Genomic DNA, 18,286 nt, shown 5'->3' with positions numbered 1-18,286 from the left:
TCTCAGAGGATATACCTGGATACTCTAACAAGAGACTCTCTCAGGATCATCTGTCTCAGGGCACATGCTTCCGGAGACCCTCCTGGGTGATTGTGACCACAGATGTCAGCCTGCTAGACTGGAGAGCAGTCTGGGGCTCATTAAAAGCTCAGGGCCTGTGGACTCGGGTGGACTCAGGAGGAGTCCTCTCTCCCCATAAACATCTTGTAGTTGAGAGCGATCTTCAATGCCTTGATGGCTTGGCCTCAGTTGCCTTTAGCCCGGTTTATCAGATTTCAGTTGGACAACATCACTTCAGTGGCTTATATCAACCACCAAGGAGGAACTCTGAGTTCCTTGGCCATGAAGGAGGTGATTCACATTATTCAGTGGGCGGAAGCTCACGATTGTCTCCTATCTGCCATCCACATTCCAAGAGTAGACAACTGGGAGGCGGATTTTCTGAGCAAGACAGACTTTTCATCCCGGAGAGTGGTCTCTCCATCCAGAGGTGTTCTCAAAGATAACCCTCGGGTGGGGGATTTGGATCTGATAGCGTCTCGTCAGAACACCAAGCTTCCAAGATACAGTTCAAGGTCAAAAGATCCTCAGGCCTCCCTGATAGATGCTCTGACGGTTTCTTGGGATTTCAGTCTTGCATATCTGTTTCCTCCTTTTGCTCTCCGTGCTCGAGTTATTGCTCGTATCAAACAGGAGATGAGCATCTGTATTTCTAATAGCTCCTGCATGGCCTCGCAGGATCTGGTTTGCAGACCTGGTGAAGATGTTATCTCTTCCACCTTGGCGGTTACCTCTGAGGAAGGACCTTCTAACTCATGGTCCTTTCCTCCATCCAAATCTAGTTTCTCTGAAGCTGACTGCTTGGAGATTGAACCCTTAGTTTTGGCTAAGCGTGGATTTTCTGAGTCAGTCATTGATACCATGCTTCGGGCTTGCAAGCCGGTTACTCGTAAGATTTACCATCAGGTATGGCGCAAATACTTATATTGGTGTGAATCGAAGGGCTTTTCTTGGAGCAGGGTCAGGATTCCTAGAATTTTGTCTTTTCTACAGGAAGGTCTGGAGAAGGGTTTGTCAGGCAGTTCTCTGAAGGGTCAGATTTCGGCACTGTCTATTCTTTTACACAAACGTCTGGCGGATGTGCCAGATGTTCAATCTTTTTGTCAGGCCTTGGTCATAATCAGGCCTGTGTTTAAACCTGTTGCTCCTCCTTGGAGCTTGAACCTTTTGCTTAAAGTTTTGCAGCAGGCTGTGTTTGAGCCAATGCATTCTGTAGATATTAAGTTGTTATCTTGGAAAGCTTTGTTCCTTATTGCTATTTCTTCTGCTCGCAGAGTTTCTGAACTCTCGGTACTGCAGTGTTATTCCCCTTACCTTATTTTTCATGCGGAAAAGGCGGTCCTTCATACTAAATTGGGGTTTCTCCATAAGGTGGTTTCGGATCGAAACATTAATCATGAAATTGTTGTTCCTTTTTTTTGTCCTAATCCTTCTTCTCATAAGGAACGTCTTTTGCATAATTTGGATGTTGTGTGTGCTCTAAAATTTTACCTACAGGCTACTTAGGATTTTTTTCAGTCTTCTTCCCTGTTTGTTTCTCAGGAAAGCAGAAGGATCAGAAGGCCACCTCTACTTCTCTTTCCCTCTGGTTGAGAAGTATGATTCGCTTTGCTTAACAGGACAGCAGCCTCCTGAGAGAATTACAGATCATTCCACTAGCGCTGTCTCCTCATCTTTGGCTTTCAAAAATGCCAAGGCCAAGACCATGGCGGCAACATTGTCCTCTCTGCATACTTTTTCAAAATTCTAAAAATTTGATACTTTTGCCTCGACTCGACAGGTCTGCCTGTCGTGTTATCCCTCCGTGTTCATTCAGTGTCCTCTAGCTTGGGTATTGGTTCCCACTAGTAATTGGAATGGCATTGTGGACTCTCCATGTCTTAGGAAAGAAAACAAAATGTATGCTTTCCTGATAAATTTATTTATTTCCGGACATGGAGAGTCCACGACCCCACCCTTAAATTAGACAGTATTGTTTGTTAAACCTCAGGCACCTCTACATCTTTGTGTTATTTTCTTTTTCCATTTACCTTCGGCCAAATGACACTTAACAGCTCTGCTGAAGTGCTCTTTGCCTCCTCCTGCTGGCCAGGAGTGAATATCCCACTAGTTATTGGAATTACGTTGTGGACTCCATGTCCGGAAAGAAAGAAATTTATCAGGTAAGCATTTAGTTTTTTTACAAGGTTATTGACACCTTAATTCAGGTTAGGAAACCTGTTATCTAACGTCTTATAATAAGGTCTAGAAAACCTTTTTTGCTTGGTCTGCTTGCAGTTGTTACTGCTGGAATTCTTTAATTCCTAGAGTTTTTGCTTTCCTGCAGGCGAGTCTTGATAAAGTTTTTTTCAGCTATTTTTCTCAAGATTCAGCTTTCAGCCCTACTTGTTCAATTAGAGAATTGCTAAATTAAAACAGTTATTTGTCTAGTTTCTCTTCCTATCCATGGTATAGATCTTCAGCTTTTATCTTGGAAGCTTATTTTTCCTCTTGCTATTTCTCTCTTCTGAGCTTTCAACTTTGTCTTGCAAACCTCTTTTCCTGGATAAGGCTGTTCTTTACATTAGTTGTTCCTTCCTTCCTAAGGTGCTATCTGCAGATACTATCTAAAAATTGTTGTTCCTCCATTTTGTCCAGCTCCTAAGATTGACAACTTCACAGTCTCTGGATTTATAGAGCTCTCAAATTTTATTTGGAATCCACAAAATATTTCAGACTTTATTCTCTCTTTTTTTTCATTTTTCTGGCATTCACAAAGGGCAGAAAGCTGGTTTAGCTGCTTGTATTAAAGCCACATTTCCATTGAGCATAGTATTGCTCATTCAGCTAGAGCAGTTGCCACTTCTTTGGCCTTTTCTAATATGGCTTCTATTTGGAAGGCAGTTACTTGGATTTCATTGCACACTTTTTCAATGTTTTATCACTTTGATATGAATGTCTCTTCTGAGACTGCTTTTGGTAGGAAAGTTGTGTGGGTCATTGTGCCTGGTCAGAAATGTACCTGCCTTCACTGTTTGTCACTCCCCTATTTCATGGTGATCTCATGGACTGCTTGTTTATAGATTCCCACACGTGATCTCACTATCTGAGAGTCCACAAGCCCATCCTTTCTACTTATTCAGTTGACAGCAGTACTTGTTGTTCTTTTGCCCTACTTTATCTTCCCTGATTTTGTTTCCTCCAAATACTTGGCTATATGTATGACTGAGGATTCAGGGGAAGTGGGAGGGATTTAAAGCTCTGGTATGCTGGGGTATCTGCCTCCTCCTTGTGGTCAGGAGGGGAATTCTCATATGTGATGATTTATGGATATCCGGTAATTGTACTTTTTCTATTCTGACTTCTGGGTTATTATAATGAAATTGACGATCATATTAATCCATGGTTTCCAGAGAGGCATATAAATATTGATGATTATAGCTCTCTTGCAGCCATGGGGTTATTCTTTACTGTGTTTAAAACATGCTGTTCACAAGTGTAATTCTTATTTTTGGATTTAAAGGGACAGTCTACAATATAATTGTTGTTGTTTTAAAAGATACATAATCCCTTTATTACCCATTCCCCAGTTTTGCATAACCAACACAGTTATACTTTTTACCTCTGTGTTTACCTTGACAACCCCCTGATCACATGACTTTGTATTTATTTTCTATTAACTTGCATTTAATACAGTGTTGTGCTAACTCTTAAATAACTGCCCGAGCGTGAACACAGTTTTACCTATATGGCCCACATGAACTAGCAGTCTCTTGTTGTAAAAAGCAATTAAAAAAGCATGTGATAAGAGGCAGCCTTTAAGGGCTTAGAAAATGGCATATGAGCCTATCTAGGTTCAGTTTCAACTAAGAATACCAAGAGAACAATGCAAATTTGATGATAAAAGTAAATTGGAAAGTCCTATCTGAATAATGAAAGTTTAATTTTGACTAGACTGTCCCTTTAAACATTCCTCAAATATCAATGGAAGTTATAGAATAACCTGATTGTCATGCCTGTAATGTAACAGTTCAATTTAAAATGGAATAGGGAGAACCCTTAAAGGGATATTAAAGTCCAAATTAAACTTTCATGATTTAGATAGGGCATGTAATTTTAAACAACTTTCTTATTTACGTTTATCATCAAATTTGCTCTTATCTGAATTCATTTGACAGTTTTTCAAAGCTAGAGGGCGTTCATGTTTTTCATATAAATAACATTCAGGTAGATTACGAGTTATGCACGCTTTAGGGAATTTAATGAACGCAATAAAAGTTGGGTTATTTAACCCTCTATAGTGCAGCTTTTACAAGTTTTGAAACAGCCGGCTTGTGCATGCGATATGGTTGCGTTGAGCTCCATACCGCACAAAGACATAATTTATGTAAGAACTTACCTGATAAATTAATTTCTTATTGGCAAGAGTCCATGAGCTAGTGATGTATGGGATATACAATCCTACCAGGAGGGGCAAAGTTTCCCAAACCTCAAAATGCCTACAAATACACCCCTCAACACACCCACAATTCCGTTTAACGAATAGCCAAGAAGTGGGGTGATAAAGAAAGGAGAAAAAGCATCAACAAAGGGGGTGGGCCTCATGGACTCTTGCCAATATGAAAGAAATTAATTTATCAGGTAAGTTCTTACATAAATTATGTTTTCTTTCATGTAATTGGCAAGAGTCCATGAGCTAGTGACGTATGGGATAGCAATACCCAAGATGTGGAACTCCACGCAAGTGTCACTAGAGAGGGAGGGATTAAAATAAAAACAGCCATTTTCCGCTGAAAAAAATAATCCACAACCCATATTTTAAGTTAATTCTCATAAATGTGAGGAAAAAACTTAAATCAACAGCAGAAAAATCAAACTGAAACTGCTGCCTGAAGAACTTTTCTACCAAAAACTGCTTCCAAAGAAGCAAATACATCAAAATGGTAGAATTTAGTAAATGTATGCAAAGAAGACCAAGTAGCAGCTTTGCAAATCTGATCAACGGAAGCTTCATTCTTAAAAGCCCAGGAAGTGGAAACTGATCTAGTAGAATGAGCTGTAATTCTCTGAGGCGGGGCTTGACCCGATTCCAAATAGGCTTGATGAATCAAAAGTTTTAACCACGAGGCCAAGGAAACAGCAGAAGCCTTCTGATCTTTCCTGAAACCAGAAAAGATAACAAATAGACTAGAAGTCTTCCTGAAATCTTTAGTAGCTTCAACATAATATTTCAAAGCTCCCACCACATCCAAAGAATGTAAAGATCTTTCCAAAGAATTCTTAGGATTAGGACACAAAGAAGGGACAACAATTTCTCTACTAATGTTGTTAGAATTTACAACCTTAGGTAGAAATTTAAATGAAGTCCGCAAAACTGCCTTATCCTGATGAAAAATCGGAAAAGGTGATTCACAAGAGAGAGCAGATAATTCAGAAACTCTTCTAGCAGAAGAGATGGCCCAAAGAAACAACACTTTCCAAGAAAGTAGTTTAATGTCTAAAGAATACATAGGCTCAAACGGAGGAGCCTGTAAAGCCTTCAAAACCAAATTAAGACTCCAAAGTGGAGAGATTGATTTAATGACAAGCTTGATATGAACCAAAGCCTGCACAAAACAATGAATATCAGGAAGTTTAGCAATCTTTCTATGAAATAAAACAGCAGAGATTTGTCCTTTCAAGGAACTTGCAGACAAACCTTTATCCAAACCATCCTGAAGAAACTGTAAAATTCTAGGAATTCTAAAAGAATGCCAAGAGAATTTATGAGAAGAACACCATGAAATGTGCTGTCAGAGATCCCCAAACAGCTCCCAACCTGAAAGACTCGCATCTGTTGTGATCACAGTCCAGGTTGGACAAACGAAAGAGGCCCCTAAAATTATACGATGGTGATCTATCCACCAAGTCAGAGAAAGTCGAACATTGGAATTTAAGGATATTAATTGTGATAGCCTTGTATAATCCCTGCACCATTGGTTCAGCATACAAAGCTGGAGAGATCTCATATGAAAACGCGTCCGATGCTGCAGTCATGAGACCTAAAACTTCCATGCACATAGATACTGAAGGGAATGACTGAGACTGAAGGTTCCGACAGGCTGCAACCAATTTCAAACGTCTCTTGTCTGTTAGAGACAAAGTCATGGACACTGAATCTATCTGGAAACCTAAAAAGATTATCTTTGTCTGAAGAATCAAAGAACTTTTTGGTAAATTGATCCTCCAACCATGTCTTAGAAGAAACAACACTAGTTGATTCGTGTGAGATTCTGCAGAACGTAAAGACTGACCAAGTACCAAGATATCGTCCAAATAAGGAAATACTGCAATACCCTGCTCTCTGATTAGAGAGTAGGGCACCTAGAACCTTTGAAAAGATTCTTGGAGCTGTTGCTAGGCCAAAAGGAAGAGCAACAAATTGGTAATGCTTGTCTAGAAAAGAGAATCTCAGGAACTAATAGTGATCTGGATGAATCGGAATATGAAGATATGCATCCTGTAAGTCTGTTGTGGACATATAATGCCCTTGCTGAACAAAAGGCGGAATAGTCCTTATAGTAACCATTTTGAAAGTTGGTACTCTTACATATCGATTCAAAATCTTTAGATCCAAAACTGGTCTGAATGAATTTTCTTTCTTTGGGACAATTAATAGATTTGAATAAAACCCCAGACCCTGTTCCTGAAACAGAACTGGCATGATTGCCCGTGATAACTCCAGGTCTGAAACACACTTCAGGAAAGCCTGACCCTTTACTGGGTTTGCTGGAATGCGTGAGAGAAAAAATCTTCTCACAGGCGGTCTTACTCTAAATCCTATTCTGTACCCCTGAGAGACAATACTCTGAATTCAATGATTTTGGACCGAATTGATCCAAACATCTTTGAAAAATTTTAATCTGCCCCCTACCAGCTGAGCTGGAATGAGGACTTGGGTGCTGGTTTTGATCTCTTAAATGGCTTGGATTTATTCCAATTTGAAGAAGACTTCCAATTAGAAGCAGATTCCTTAGGGGAAGGATTAGATTTCTGTTCCTTATTTTGTCGAAAGGAACGAAAACAGTTAGAAGCTTTAGGTTTACCCTTAGGTCTTTTATCCTGAGGCAAAAAAACTCCCTTCCCCCCAGTGACAGTTAAAATTATTGAATCCAACTGAGAACCAAATAATGTATTACCTTGGAAATAAAGAAATAGCAATCTGGACTTAGAAGTCATATCAGCATTCCAAGATTTGAGCCACAGCGCTCTTCTAGCTAAAATAGCTAAAGAAATACAGTAGATTTAACATCAATTTTGATAATATCAAAAATGGCATCACAAATGAAATTATTAGCATGTTGAATCAACTTAACAATGCTAGACAAATCATGATCCAATACTTGTTGCGCTAAAGTTTCCAACCAAAAAGTTGAAGCAGCTGCAACATCAGCTTTCCTTAGATAAGATTCAAGTTTCCTTTCTAAAGGATCTTTAAAAGAAGTACTATCTTCCGTAGGAATAGTAGTACGTTTAGCAAGAGTAGAGATAGCCCCATCAACTTTGGGGATCTTTTCTCAAAACTCCAATCTAGCTGCTGGCAAAGGATACAATTTTTTAAACTTTGAAGAAGGAATAAAAGAAGTACCAGGCCTATTCCATTCTTTAGAAATCATATCAGAAATAGCATCAGGAACTGGAAAAACCTCTGGAATAACCACAGGAGGTTTATAAACAGAATTTAAACTTTTACTAGTTTTAATATCAAGAGGACTAGTTTCCTCCATATCTAATGTAATCAACACTTCTTTTAACAAAGAACGAATATACTCCATTTTAAATAAATGAGAGGATTTGTCAGTGTCCATATCTGAGGTAGGATCTTCTGAATCAGATAGATCCTCGTCAGAGAAGGATAATTCAGTATGAAATTTCATCAACCTTATGAGACATTTTAAAAGACCTTTTACATTTATTAGAAGGCGGAATGGCAGACAAAGCCTTCTGAATAGAATCAGCAATAAATTATTTTAAATTCACAGGTATATCTTGTGCATTAGATGTTGAGGGAACAGCGACAGGTAATGAACTACTACTGATAGATACATTTTCTGCATGTAAAAGTTTATCATGACAACTATTACAAACCACAGCTGGAGGTATAACCCCCACAAGTTTACAACAAATGCACTTAGCTTTGGTAGAACTGTTATCAGGCCACAGGGTTCCATGAGTGATTTCTGAGACAGGATCAGATTGAGACATCTTGCAAATGTAAGAGAAAAAAACAACATATAAAGCAAAATGATCAATTTCCTTATATGGCAGTTTCAGGAATGGGAAAAAATGCAAACAGCATAGCCATCTGACATAGAAAAAAGGCAGGAGGCAAATAGAAATGGGGTCTTAAATAAAGAAAATATTTGGCGCCAAGTATTGGTGAAAGGACTCGGCGTCAACTAAGACGCCGGAAATGACGAATTTGCGACAATGAATGTAACTTCCCACCAAAAAAAATATCTCACGCCAAGAATGACGCAATAAACTCTGGTATTTTGTGCCCTTGTGAGCCTAATTCTGCCCGCGAATTTAAAAGACAGTCAATTGGAAAAAGAGACTATACCACAGGTAAGAAATTTTTTTTTTTATTATTTTTTTTTTTTTTTTTTTTTTTTAAAAAAGCATTTCCCAGATATGAAACTGACAGTCTGCAAAAGGAAATATACTGAAAACCTGAATCATGGCAAATATAAGTACAATACATATATTTAGAACTTTATATAAATGCATAAAGTGCCAAACCATAGCCGAGAGTGTCTTAAGTAATGAAAACATACTTACCAAAAGACACCCATCCATATATACTGAAACGGTTATCAGTAGAGGTAATAGAATATGAGAGTATATTGTCAATCTGAAAAGGGAGGTAGGAGGTGAATCTCTACGACCGATAACAGAGAATCTATGAAATAGATCCCCGTGAGGAAAACCATTGCATTCAATAGGTGATACTCCCTTCACATCCCTCTGACATTCACTGTACTCTGAGAGGAATCGGGCTTCAAAATGCTGAGCAACGCATATCAACGTAGAAATCTTAACACAAACTTACTTCACCACCTCCATAGGAGGCAAAGTTTGTCAAACTGAATTGTGGGTGTGGTGAGGGGTGTATTTGTAGGCATTTTGAGGTTTGGCAAACTTTGCCCCTCCTAGTAGGATTGTATATCCCATACGTCACTAGCTCATGGACTCTTGCCAATTACATGAAAGAAATACAAGCGCTGTTTTGACGTGCTCGTGCACGCTTTCCCCATAGCCATCAATGGGGAGAGCGGGTCAGAAAAAACACTTGCGATCGCGGAACGAAAAGCTCCGTAACGCAGCCCCATTGATGTCTGGGGAAAGCAAATGTTAAGTTTAAACCTAACATAAACTCCAAGTCTAAACACCCTAATTTGCTGCCCCCGACATCGCCGACACCTACATAAACTTATTAACCCCTAATCTGCCGCTCCCGATATCGCCACCACTGAAATAAATCTATTAACCCCTAATCTGCCGCTCCCGATATCGCCACCACTGAAATAAATCTATTAACCCCTAATCTGCCGCTCCCGATATCGACGCCACTATACTAAAGTTATTAACCCCTATTCCCCTGTGCCCCAACATCGCTCACACTATAATCAATTTATTAACCCCTTTTCTGCCACTCCCCGATATCGTCGCCACTAAATAAAGTTATTAACCCCTGAACCTCTGTCCTCCAACATCACTACCACTAAATAAACCTAATAACCTCTAAACCCCCATCCCCCCACGTCGCAACAACCTAAATTAAACTATATTAACCCCCAAAATCAAATCAGCCAATAGAAATGCAAGGGACGCCATTTTAAATCGCATACCTTGCATTGAAGATTCAGTGTACGGCGCAACCGCATGAAGAGGATGCTCCGCTTAGGATGTCTTTAGGATGGACCAGCCCCGCTCCGCCGGGATGAAGATAGAAGATGCCGCCGGGATGAAGATCCTTCAAGCGGGACTTCAGCAACTGTAAGTGGATCTTCAGGGGTTACTATTAGGATTTTTTTTACTTTTTTAGGTGAGGTTTATTTTAGTTTAGGGTTTGGGCTTTTCTTAAAAAAGCTAAATGCCCTTTTCAGGGCAATGCAAAAGAGCAATGCCCATATAAATGCCATTTTCAGGGCAATGGGTAGCTTAGGTATTTGTTAGTTTTTTTTATTTTGGGGGGTTGGTTGGGTGGTGGGTTTTACTGTTGGGGGGTCTTTGTATCTTTTTTTTACAGGTAAAAGAGCTGTTTAACTTAGGGCAATGCCCTACAAAAGGACCTTTTTAAGGGATATTGGTAGTTTATTGTAGGCTAGGGGTTTTTTTTTTATTTTGGGTGGGCTGTTATATTAGGTGTAATTCTATTTTATTTTTGATAATTTCGTTTATTTTTCGTAATTTAGTGTTTATTTTTTGTAGTTTAGTATTTTTTATTTTTTGTAATTAGATACTTTGTAATATTTATAGCAGTGTTAGGATTTTTTTGTGTATTTTAATTTTCTTTAATTGGTAGTTTAATAGTTATATTAGTTTAATTGTTAGTTTAAACAAACTTTTTTTTTTTAATTTGACAGGTAAGTTTTAATTTAATTTAAGATAGTGAAATTTAAATTTTAATATAAAGTTAGGGGTGCGTTAGGTTTAGGGGTTACTAGTTTAAATTAGTTTATTGCGATGTGGGGGGCTTTCAGTTTAGGGGTTAATAGGTTTATTATAGTGGCGGCAGTGTAGGGGTTAATAACTTTTATAGTGGGGGTGATGTGGGCGGACGGCAGATTAGGGGTTAATAATATTTCAACAGTATTGCGATGCGGGAGGGCGGCGGTTTAGGGGTTAATAACTTTATTATAGTGTTGAGCGGAGGAATAGGAGTTAATACATTTTATTAGTGGCGACGATGTCGGGAGCGGCAGATTAGGGGTTAAGTTTAGTATAGTGTTTGTGATGCGGGAGGGCCTCAGTTTAGGGGATAATAGGTAGTTTATGGGTATAAGTGTACTTTGTAAGACTTTAGTTATGAGTTTTATGTAACATTTTTGTAGCGTAAAACTCATAACTACTGCTCTCAGATTGCGAAACGGATCTTGTCGGTATAGGCTTGACGCAAGCTTTTTAGCATCACCGCAAAACTCGTAATGGCTGCACTATGGAAGTCCCATGAAAAAAACTTAATTTTTACGAGTGCGGGACTGACGTTGTGTTACAGGCTAAAAGGCTTGCAGTACAGCTATACCGAGAAGACTTGTAATGGCTGCGGTGCTGTTTTAACGCTGAAATTACAATTTTTTTAGCGTTTAAACCCGAACGCAAAACTTGTAATCTAGGCGGTTGTGAACATGGAGTTATTTTAGACTCAGCACTATTTGCCTGAAATGCAAGTCTGTCAAAAGATCTGAGATAAGGAGGCAGTCAGTAGAAGTTTAGATACAAGGTAAATACAGAGGTAGAAAGTGGAGAATGGTAAATAAAGGGATTATCTATCTTTTTTAAACCATAACATTTTTTGGTGTTTACTATCCCTTTAAATCATGCATTTCTATGAATTACTGTAAATAAACTATGGAAAAAAAACAGTTTTGTTGCAGTTACAGTTTTAGATGTCATGTTAATTTCCAAATTTTTTTTATTTTGTTCTTTAGACACTTTATAAGACTCAGGTTAAAGAATTAAAGGAAGAAATTGATGAGAAGAGTAAACACAATCAAGAACTTGAGAAGAAGTTACATGAGTTGCACAATGAAAAGTAAGCTTGCCCACCTTGCTATTTTGTTTTAATTAATTATTGTATTTTTTCTCAGTCAACTGCTCTAATCATTACTCATTGAAAAGTAATATAGTGTTAAACACTTTTTTCTCAATTCGATTCTTTATAGCTCTTTAACAGGCCAGATATGCTTTTATATAATCTGCATATCTTGGCTATATCCAGTGAGCAGTGTCCCCTTTTAAGGAATAGGAAGGCATAATATGACAGTTGGATGCTTGTGTGTTGTATGATCACTGTGGTTTTTTTCTTATACACATTTGATTTCCAAGATTTCTAAAGGAAATGGATATTTTTCCTCAGGATTACATGTTGGATATACTGAACCGGGCCTTGAGGTCACATATATATTTAAAATTCGAATTTGTAGGTATATAATTCATAGATACATGTGATAGATATATGTATATTTATTTCCAATGACACGGTGAGTCCACGGATCATCTTAATTACTGTTGGGAATATCACTCCTGACCAGCAGGAGGAAGCAAAGAGCACCACAGCAAAAGCTGTTAAATACCACTCTCCCTACCCACAATCCCCAGTCATTCTCTTTGCTTGTATCAGTTGCAAGGAGGGGTAAAGTTAGGTGTCTGATTCTTCAATCAAGAGTTTATTTTTTAAGCAGAGCAAGTTTGCTCTGGTTTTCTTTGGGGTTTAGCCGTAGTCCATGTCAGTCTCTTCAGTAGAGCAAGTGGTGGTTTTTAAGCATTTGTGAACTTGTGGGGTATAATCCCCACTGGGCCTCCCAGGTAATTTCATGCTGCCCTTGGTTGAAAGTTTGAGTAAGTTTACTCAGCCTTTTCTTTTTTCCACAGGTCCATGTGAGGTAGGATGCCCCTCTCATACCAAGTGAGCTGTCCTGCTGCCGGACAGATTTTTGAGGTAAGTGCCTTTTTCTTTCCCTGTTTTGATATAGGAGAACTTGGCACTTTGACAGTTAATTCTGTCTAAATATACAATCAGCCTTCTAGGTTAACGGTTTATTGTATGGCAGTTTTGCAGGCACTGGGGATGTTTGGCTCAGTTTATTATGTTTTCACTTTGGTGTACATGTTTTTTGTTTGTTTATTAATGGCTACCGGGAGGTTTGTTAGGCCACGCCCACAACAGACTGGCTTATCTTAGATAGTAAGGGCACTTTTGGAGCCCTTTTAGCTGTTTCCTGTTGTTCCTGGATGTTGCAGCTCTGTTGCATAGCTCCTCAGGGGTGGTTTATCGTTCTCTCCAGTGCGGCTGTATGGGGGTCTGGATCATTTAAAGACTTTGTTTCCGGCAGCAAGGAGGTCAGGTAGGCATCTCAGCAGAGCTTGCTGAGGTGTGGAGGTTCCTATGGATAAGAAGTTTTTTTGTTTGTTTTTTTTTTTAAGCTTTGCTTAAAAAGATTTATGTTCACCAGGGGTATCCATGGCAACTGGCTGCATGTATTGCTACGTTTACTAGTGTGGCGGCATATTGTTTTGATGCATTGTCTGATTCTATTCAGCAAGATACTCCTCTTGAAGAAATTCAAGATAGAATCAAGGCTTTAAAGTTGGCTCATTCCATTATTGCAGATGCTTCTCTTAACGTCATCAAGTTGGGAGCTAAAATTTCTGTTTTTGTCATTTTAGCTCGCAGAGCTTAGTGGTTAAAATCCTAGTCTGCGGATGTGTCCTCTAAGTCTAAGCTTTTGTCTATTCCTTACAAGGGTAAAACCTTGTTTGGGCCAGGTTTGGCTGAGATTATTTCTGATATTACAGGAGGGAAGGGGCATTCTCTTCCTCAGGATAAAATAAATAAACAGAAGGGTTGGCAGAGTAATTTTCATTCCTTTTGTAACTTCTCTGTTAAATCTTCCTCTTTTTACTCCAAGCAGGAACAGTCCAAGCCATCTTAGAAGTCAAATAAGTCTTGGAATAAGGGAAGCAGTCCAGGAAACCTGTTGCTGACTCAAAATTAGCATGAAAGGTCTGCCCCCGATCTGGGGGGGCAGACTCTCTTTCTTCGCTCAAGCTTGGGTTTGAGATGTTCAGAATCCCTGGGTGGTAGATATTGTGTCCCAGGGTTACAAACTGGAGTTCAAGAATTTTTGTCCCAGAGGCAGGTTTCTTCTCTCCAGGTTATCTGTAAACCAGATAAAAGGAGAGGCGTTCTTACGTTGTGTTCAGAATCTTTCCAACATGGGAGTGATAGTTCCTGTTCCAGTTCAGGAACAGGGTCTGGGTTTTTTTTCCAATCTCTTCGTCGTTCCCAAAAAGGAGGGAACTTTCAGACCTATTTTAGATCTCAAGAGTGTAAAAAGTTTCTCAGGGTTCCGTCTTTCAAGATGGAAACTTCGTTCCATTCTTCCTTTGGTTCAGGAAGGTCAGTTCATGACCACAGTGGATCTAAAATATGTGTATCTGCATATTCCCATTCACAGGGATCATCACAGGTTCCTAAGATTTGCATTTCTAGACAAACATTTTCAGTTTGTAGCTCTTCCTTTTCATCTGGCAACAGCTCCCATAATTTTTTCAAAGCTCCTGGGAGCATTGTTGGCGGTGCTTTGATTGAGGGGTGTTGCAGTGGCTCCTTATCTGAACGACATTCTAGTTCAGGCTCCATCTTTTCAACTAGCAAACTCCCACACAGAGTTGTTGTTATCTTTTCCTGCGCTCCCACGGTTGGAAGGTGAATTTTGGAAAAAGTTCCTTAATTTCGGCTACAAGAATGGTATTTTTGGGGACCATATATAAGATATAGATTCTCTAGAGATTAAAATTTTTCTGACAGAAGCAAGAAAGTCAAAGATTTTTCAATACGTGTCTTGCTCTTCAGTCCCTTCCTCGGCCGTCAGTGGCTCAGTGCATGGAGGTTATTGGTCTGATGGTTTCAGTCATGGACATCATTCCGTTTGCTTGGTTCCATCTCAGACCTCTGCAGTTATGTTTGCTCAGGCAGTGGAACGGGTATTATGCGGATCTATCTCCAAAGATTGTTCTAGATCAGATGTCCAGAGATTCTCTTCCATGGTGGTTGTCTCAGGATCTTCTCTCTCAGGGAACTTGCTTTCGCAGACCTGCCTGGGTGATTGGAACCACGGATGCCAGTTTGCTGGGCTGGGGTGCTGTCTGGGGTTCATTAAGGGCTCATGGTCTATAGACTCAGGAACTGAGAGCAATTTTCAATGCTCTTCTAGCCTGGCCTCAGCTAGCTTCAACCCAGTTTATCAGGTTTCAGTCTGACAACATAATGTCACTGGCTTACATCAATCATCAGGGAGGAACTCGGAGTTCCTTGGCCATGACAGAGGTAGCCAAGATCATTCAGTGGGCGGAGATTCAAAACTGTTGTCTGTCTGCTATCCACATTCCAGGGGTGGACAATTGGGAAGCGGATTTTCTGAGCAGACAGACTTTTCATCCGGGGGAGTGGGAACTTCATCCAGAGGTATTTTCCAGCTTGATTCTCAGTTAGGGGCAGCCGGAGTTGGATCTCATGGCATCTCATCAGAATGCCAAATTCCCGAGGTATGGGTCAAGGTCGAAGGATCCCTCAGGCTGTTCTGATAGATGCTCTGGCAGTTCCTTGGACTTTCAGTCTGGCATATGTGTTCTCTCCGTTTGCTCTTCTTCCTCGGGTCATTGCTCGGGTCAAACAAGAGAGGGCATCAGTTATTCTCATTGCTCCGGCGTGGCCTCGCAGAATCTGGTTTGCAGATCTGGTGGAGATGTCTTCCCTTCCACCTTGGCGTCTTCCATTAAGGAAGGACCTGCTTCTGCAGGGTCCCTTCCTTCATTCAAATCTCGTTTCTCTGAAGCTGACTGCTTGGAGATTGAATGCTTGATTCTTTCTAAGTGTGTTTTTTCTGAGCCAGTTATTGAGACTATGATTCAGGCTCATAAGCCTGTGACTAGGAAGATTTATTATAAGATTTGGCGTTAATATATTTGTATTGGTGTGAATCCAAAGGCTACTCGTGGAGTAGAGTTAGGATTCTAGGATTTTGTCTTTTCTCCAGGAGTGTTTGGAGAAAGTTTTATCTGCTAGTACCCTGAAGGGTCAAATTTCTACTTTATCTATTTTATTGCACAAGCACCTGGCGGATGTGCCAGATGTTCATTCTTTTTGTCAGTCCTTAGTTAGAATTCGGCCTGTGTTTAAGTCTACTACTCCACCTTGGAGTCTTAATTTGGTTCTTAGAGTCCTTCAACAGGCTCCATTTGAACCTATACATTCTTTGGATATTAAGATGTTATCTTGGAAGGTTTTGTTTCTGGTGGCTATTTATTTGGCTCGAAGAGTTTCGGAGCTTTCAGCCTTACAGTATGACTCGCCTTTTCTTATTTTTCACTCTGATAAGGTAGTTCTGCTTACTGCCTTTGGTTTTCTTCCCAAGGGTGTTTCTGATAAGAATATTAATCAAGAGATTGTTGTTCCTCCTTTGTGTCCTAATCCTCATAAGGAGCGTTTGTTGCACAACCTGTTTGTGGTTCGTGCATTGAAATAATATTTGCAGGTGACTAAGGATTTTAGCCAGTCTTCTTCTTTTTGTTGTCTTTTCTGGGAGGTGTAAGGGTAAGAAAGCTACGGCTACTTCTCTTACTTGTTGGTTGAGGAGTGTTATTCGCTTGGCATATGAGACTGCTGGTCAGCAGCCTCCTGAGAGAATCACGGCTCATTCCACGAGGGCTGTTTCATCTTCTTGGGCTTTCAAAAATGGAGCTTCTGTAGATCAGCTTTGAAGACTGAGACTTGGTCATCTTTGCATACTTTTTCTAAATTTGATACTTTTGCTTAAGCAGAGGCTTCTTTTGGGAGAAAGGTTCTTCAAGCAGTGGTGCCTTCTGTTTAGGTTAACTTTCTTGTCTCTCCCTTATCATCCGTGTCCTCTAGCTTGGGTATTGGTTCCCAACAGTAATTAAGACGATTCGTGGACTTACAGTGTCATTAGAAAGGAAACATAATTTATTTTTAAAGATGCAATGAATCCACGGATTTCATCCTTACTTGTGGGATATCACCTCCTGGTTAGCAGGAGGAGGCAAAGAGCACCACAGCAGAGCTGTATATATAGCTCCTGCCTTCCCTCCCACTCCAGTCATTCTCTTTGCCTGTGTTAGTGATAGGAAGAGGTAAAGTGAGGTGTTAGTTTAGATTCTTCAATCAAGAGAATTTTGTCTTTTCTCCAAGAAGGATTGTAGAAGGGGCTGTCGGCAAGTTCTTTAAAGGGACAGATTTCTGCTTTATCTATTTTGTTACACAAGCGTCTGGCAGATGTTCCAGATGTACAATCTTTTTGTCAGGCTCTGACTAGGATCAGGCCTGTATTTAGACCAATTGCTCCTCCTTGGAGTTTAAATTTAGTTCTTAGAGTTCTTAAAGGGGTCCCGTTTGAACCTATGCATTCCATAGATATTAAGTTATTATCTTGGAAAGTTTTATTTCTGGTTGCTATTTCTTCTGCTCGAAGAGTATCTGAGCTTTCGGGATTACAATATGATTCTCCTTATCTTATTTTCCATTCGGATAAGGTAGTGTTACAAACTAAACCTGGTTTTCTTTCTAAGGTTGTTTCAAACAAGAATATTAATCAGGAGATTGTTGTTCCTTCCTTGTGTCCTAATCCTCCTTCTAAGAAGGAGCTTCTGTTACATAATTTGGACATAGTCCTGGCCTTGAAGTTTTACTTACAAGCAACTAAGGATTTTCGTCAATCGTCTTCCTTGTTTATCGTCTTTTCAGGAAAACGTAGGGGCCAAAAAGCTACGGCTACCTCTCTTTCTTTTTGGCTAAAGAGTATCATCCGTTTTGCATACGAGACTGCTGGACAGCAGCCTCCTGAAAGAATTATGGCTCATTCCACTAGGGCTGTTTCGTCCTCATGGGCATTCAAAAATTATGCTTCTATTGAACAAATTTGCAAAGCTGCAACTTGGTCGTCTCTTCACACTTTTTCCAAATTTTCCAAATTTGATACTTTTGCCTCAGCTGAGGCGGTTTTTGGGAGAAAGGTTCTTCAAGCAGTGGTGCCTTCCGTTTAGGTTCCCTGTCTTGTCCCTCCCTTTTCATCTGTGTACTATAGCTTTGGTATTGTATCCCACAAGTAAGGATGAAATCCGTGGACTCATCGTATCTTTAAAAAGAAAAGGAAAATGTATGTTTACCTGATAAATTTGTTTCTTTTTAGATATGAGTCCACGGCCCGCCCTGTTTTATGAGACAGGTCTTTATTTTTGTTAAACTTCAGTCACCTCTGCACCTTGGCTTTCTTTCATGTAATTAGCAAGAGTCCATGAGCTAGTGACGTATGGGATATACATTCCTACCAGGAGGGGCAAAGTTTCCCAAACCTCAAAATGCCTATAAATACACCCCTCACCACACCCACAATTCAGTTTTACAAACTTTGCCTCCCGTGGAGGTGGTGAAGTAAGTTTGTGCTAGATTCTACGTTGATATGCG

At 39.8% G+C, this 18,286-nt stretch overlaps 1 protein-coding gene across 1 annotated transcript in view; it reads left to right on the top strand.

Annotated features, from left to right (window-relative positions):
- Window positions 1–18,286, top strand: part of ROCK1 (Rho associated coiled-coil containing protein kinase 1) — a 1,092,122-nt gene that overhangs the window by 840,240 nt on the left and 233,596 nt on the right. Inside the window, exon 22 of the mRNA XM_053714968.1 lies at window positions 11,733–11,836. Within this exon, the coding sequence (XP_053570943.1) occupies window positions 11,733–11,836 (104 nt within the window). The remainder of the gene's footprint in view (window positions 1–11,732; window positions 11,837–18,286) is intronic.

This window comes from Bombina bombina, chromosome 5 (genome assembly GCF_027579735.1).
Source record: "Bombina bombina isolate aBomBom1 chromosome 5, aBomBom1.pri, whole genome shotgun sequence".
Lineage (NCBI taxonomy): Eukaryota > Metazoa > Chordata > Amphibia > Anura > Bombinatoridae > Bombina > Bombina bombina.
The sequence above is the reverse complement of the archived record's forward strand: the minus strand, read 5'-3'. Positions and strand labels throughout refer to the sequence as shown.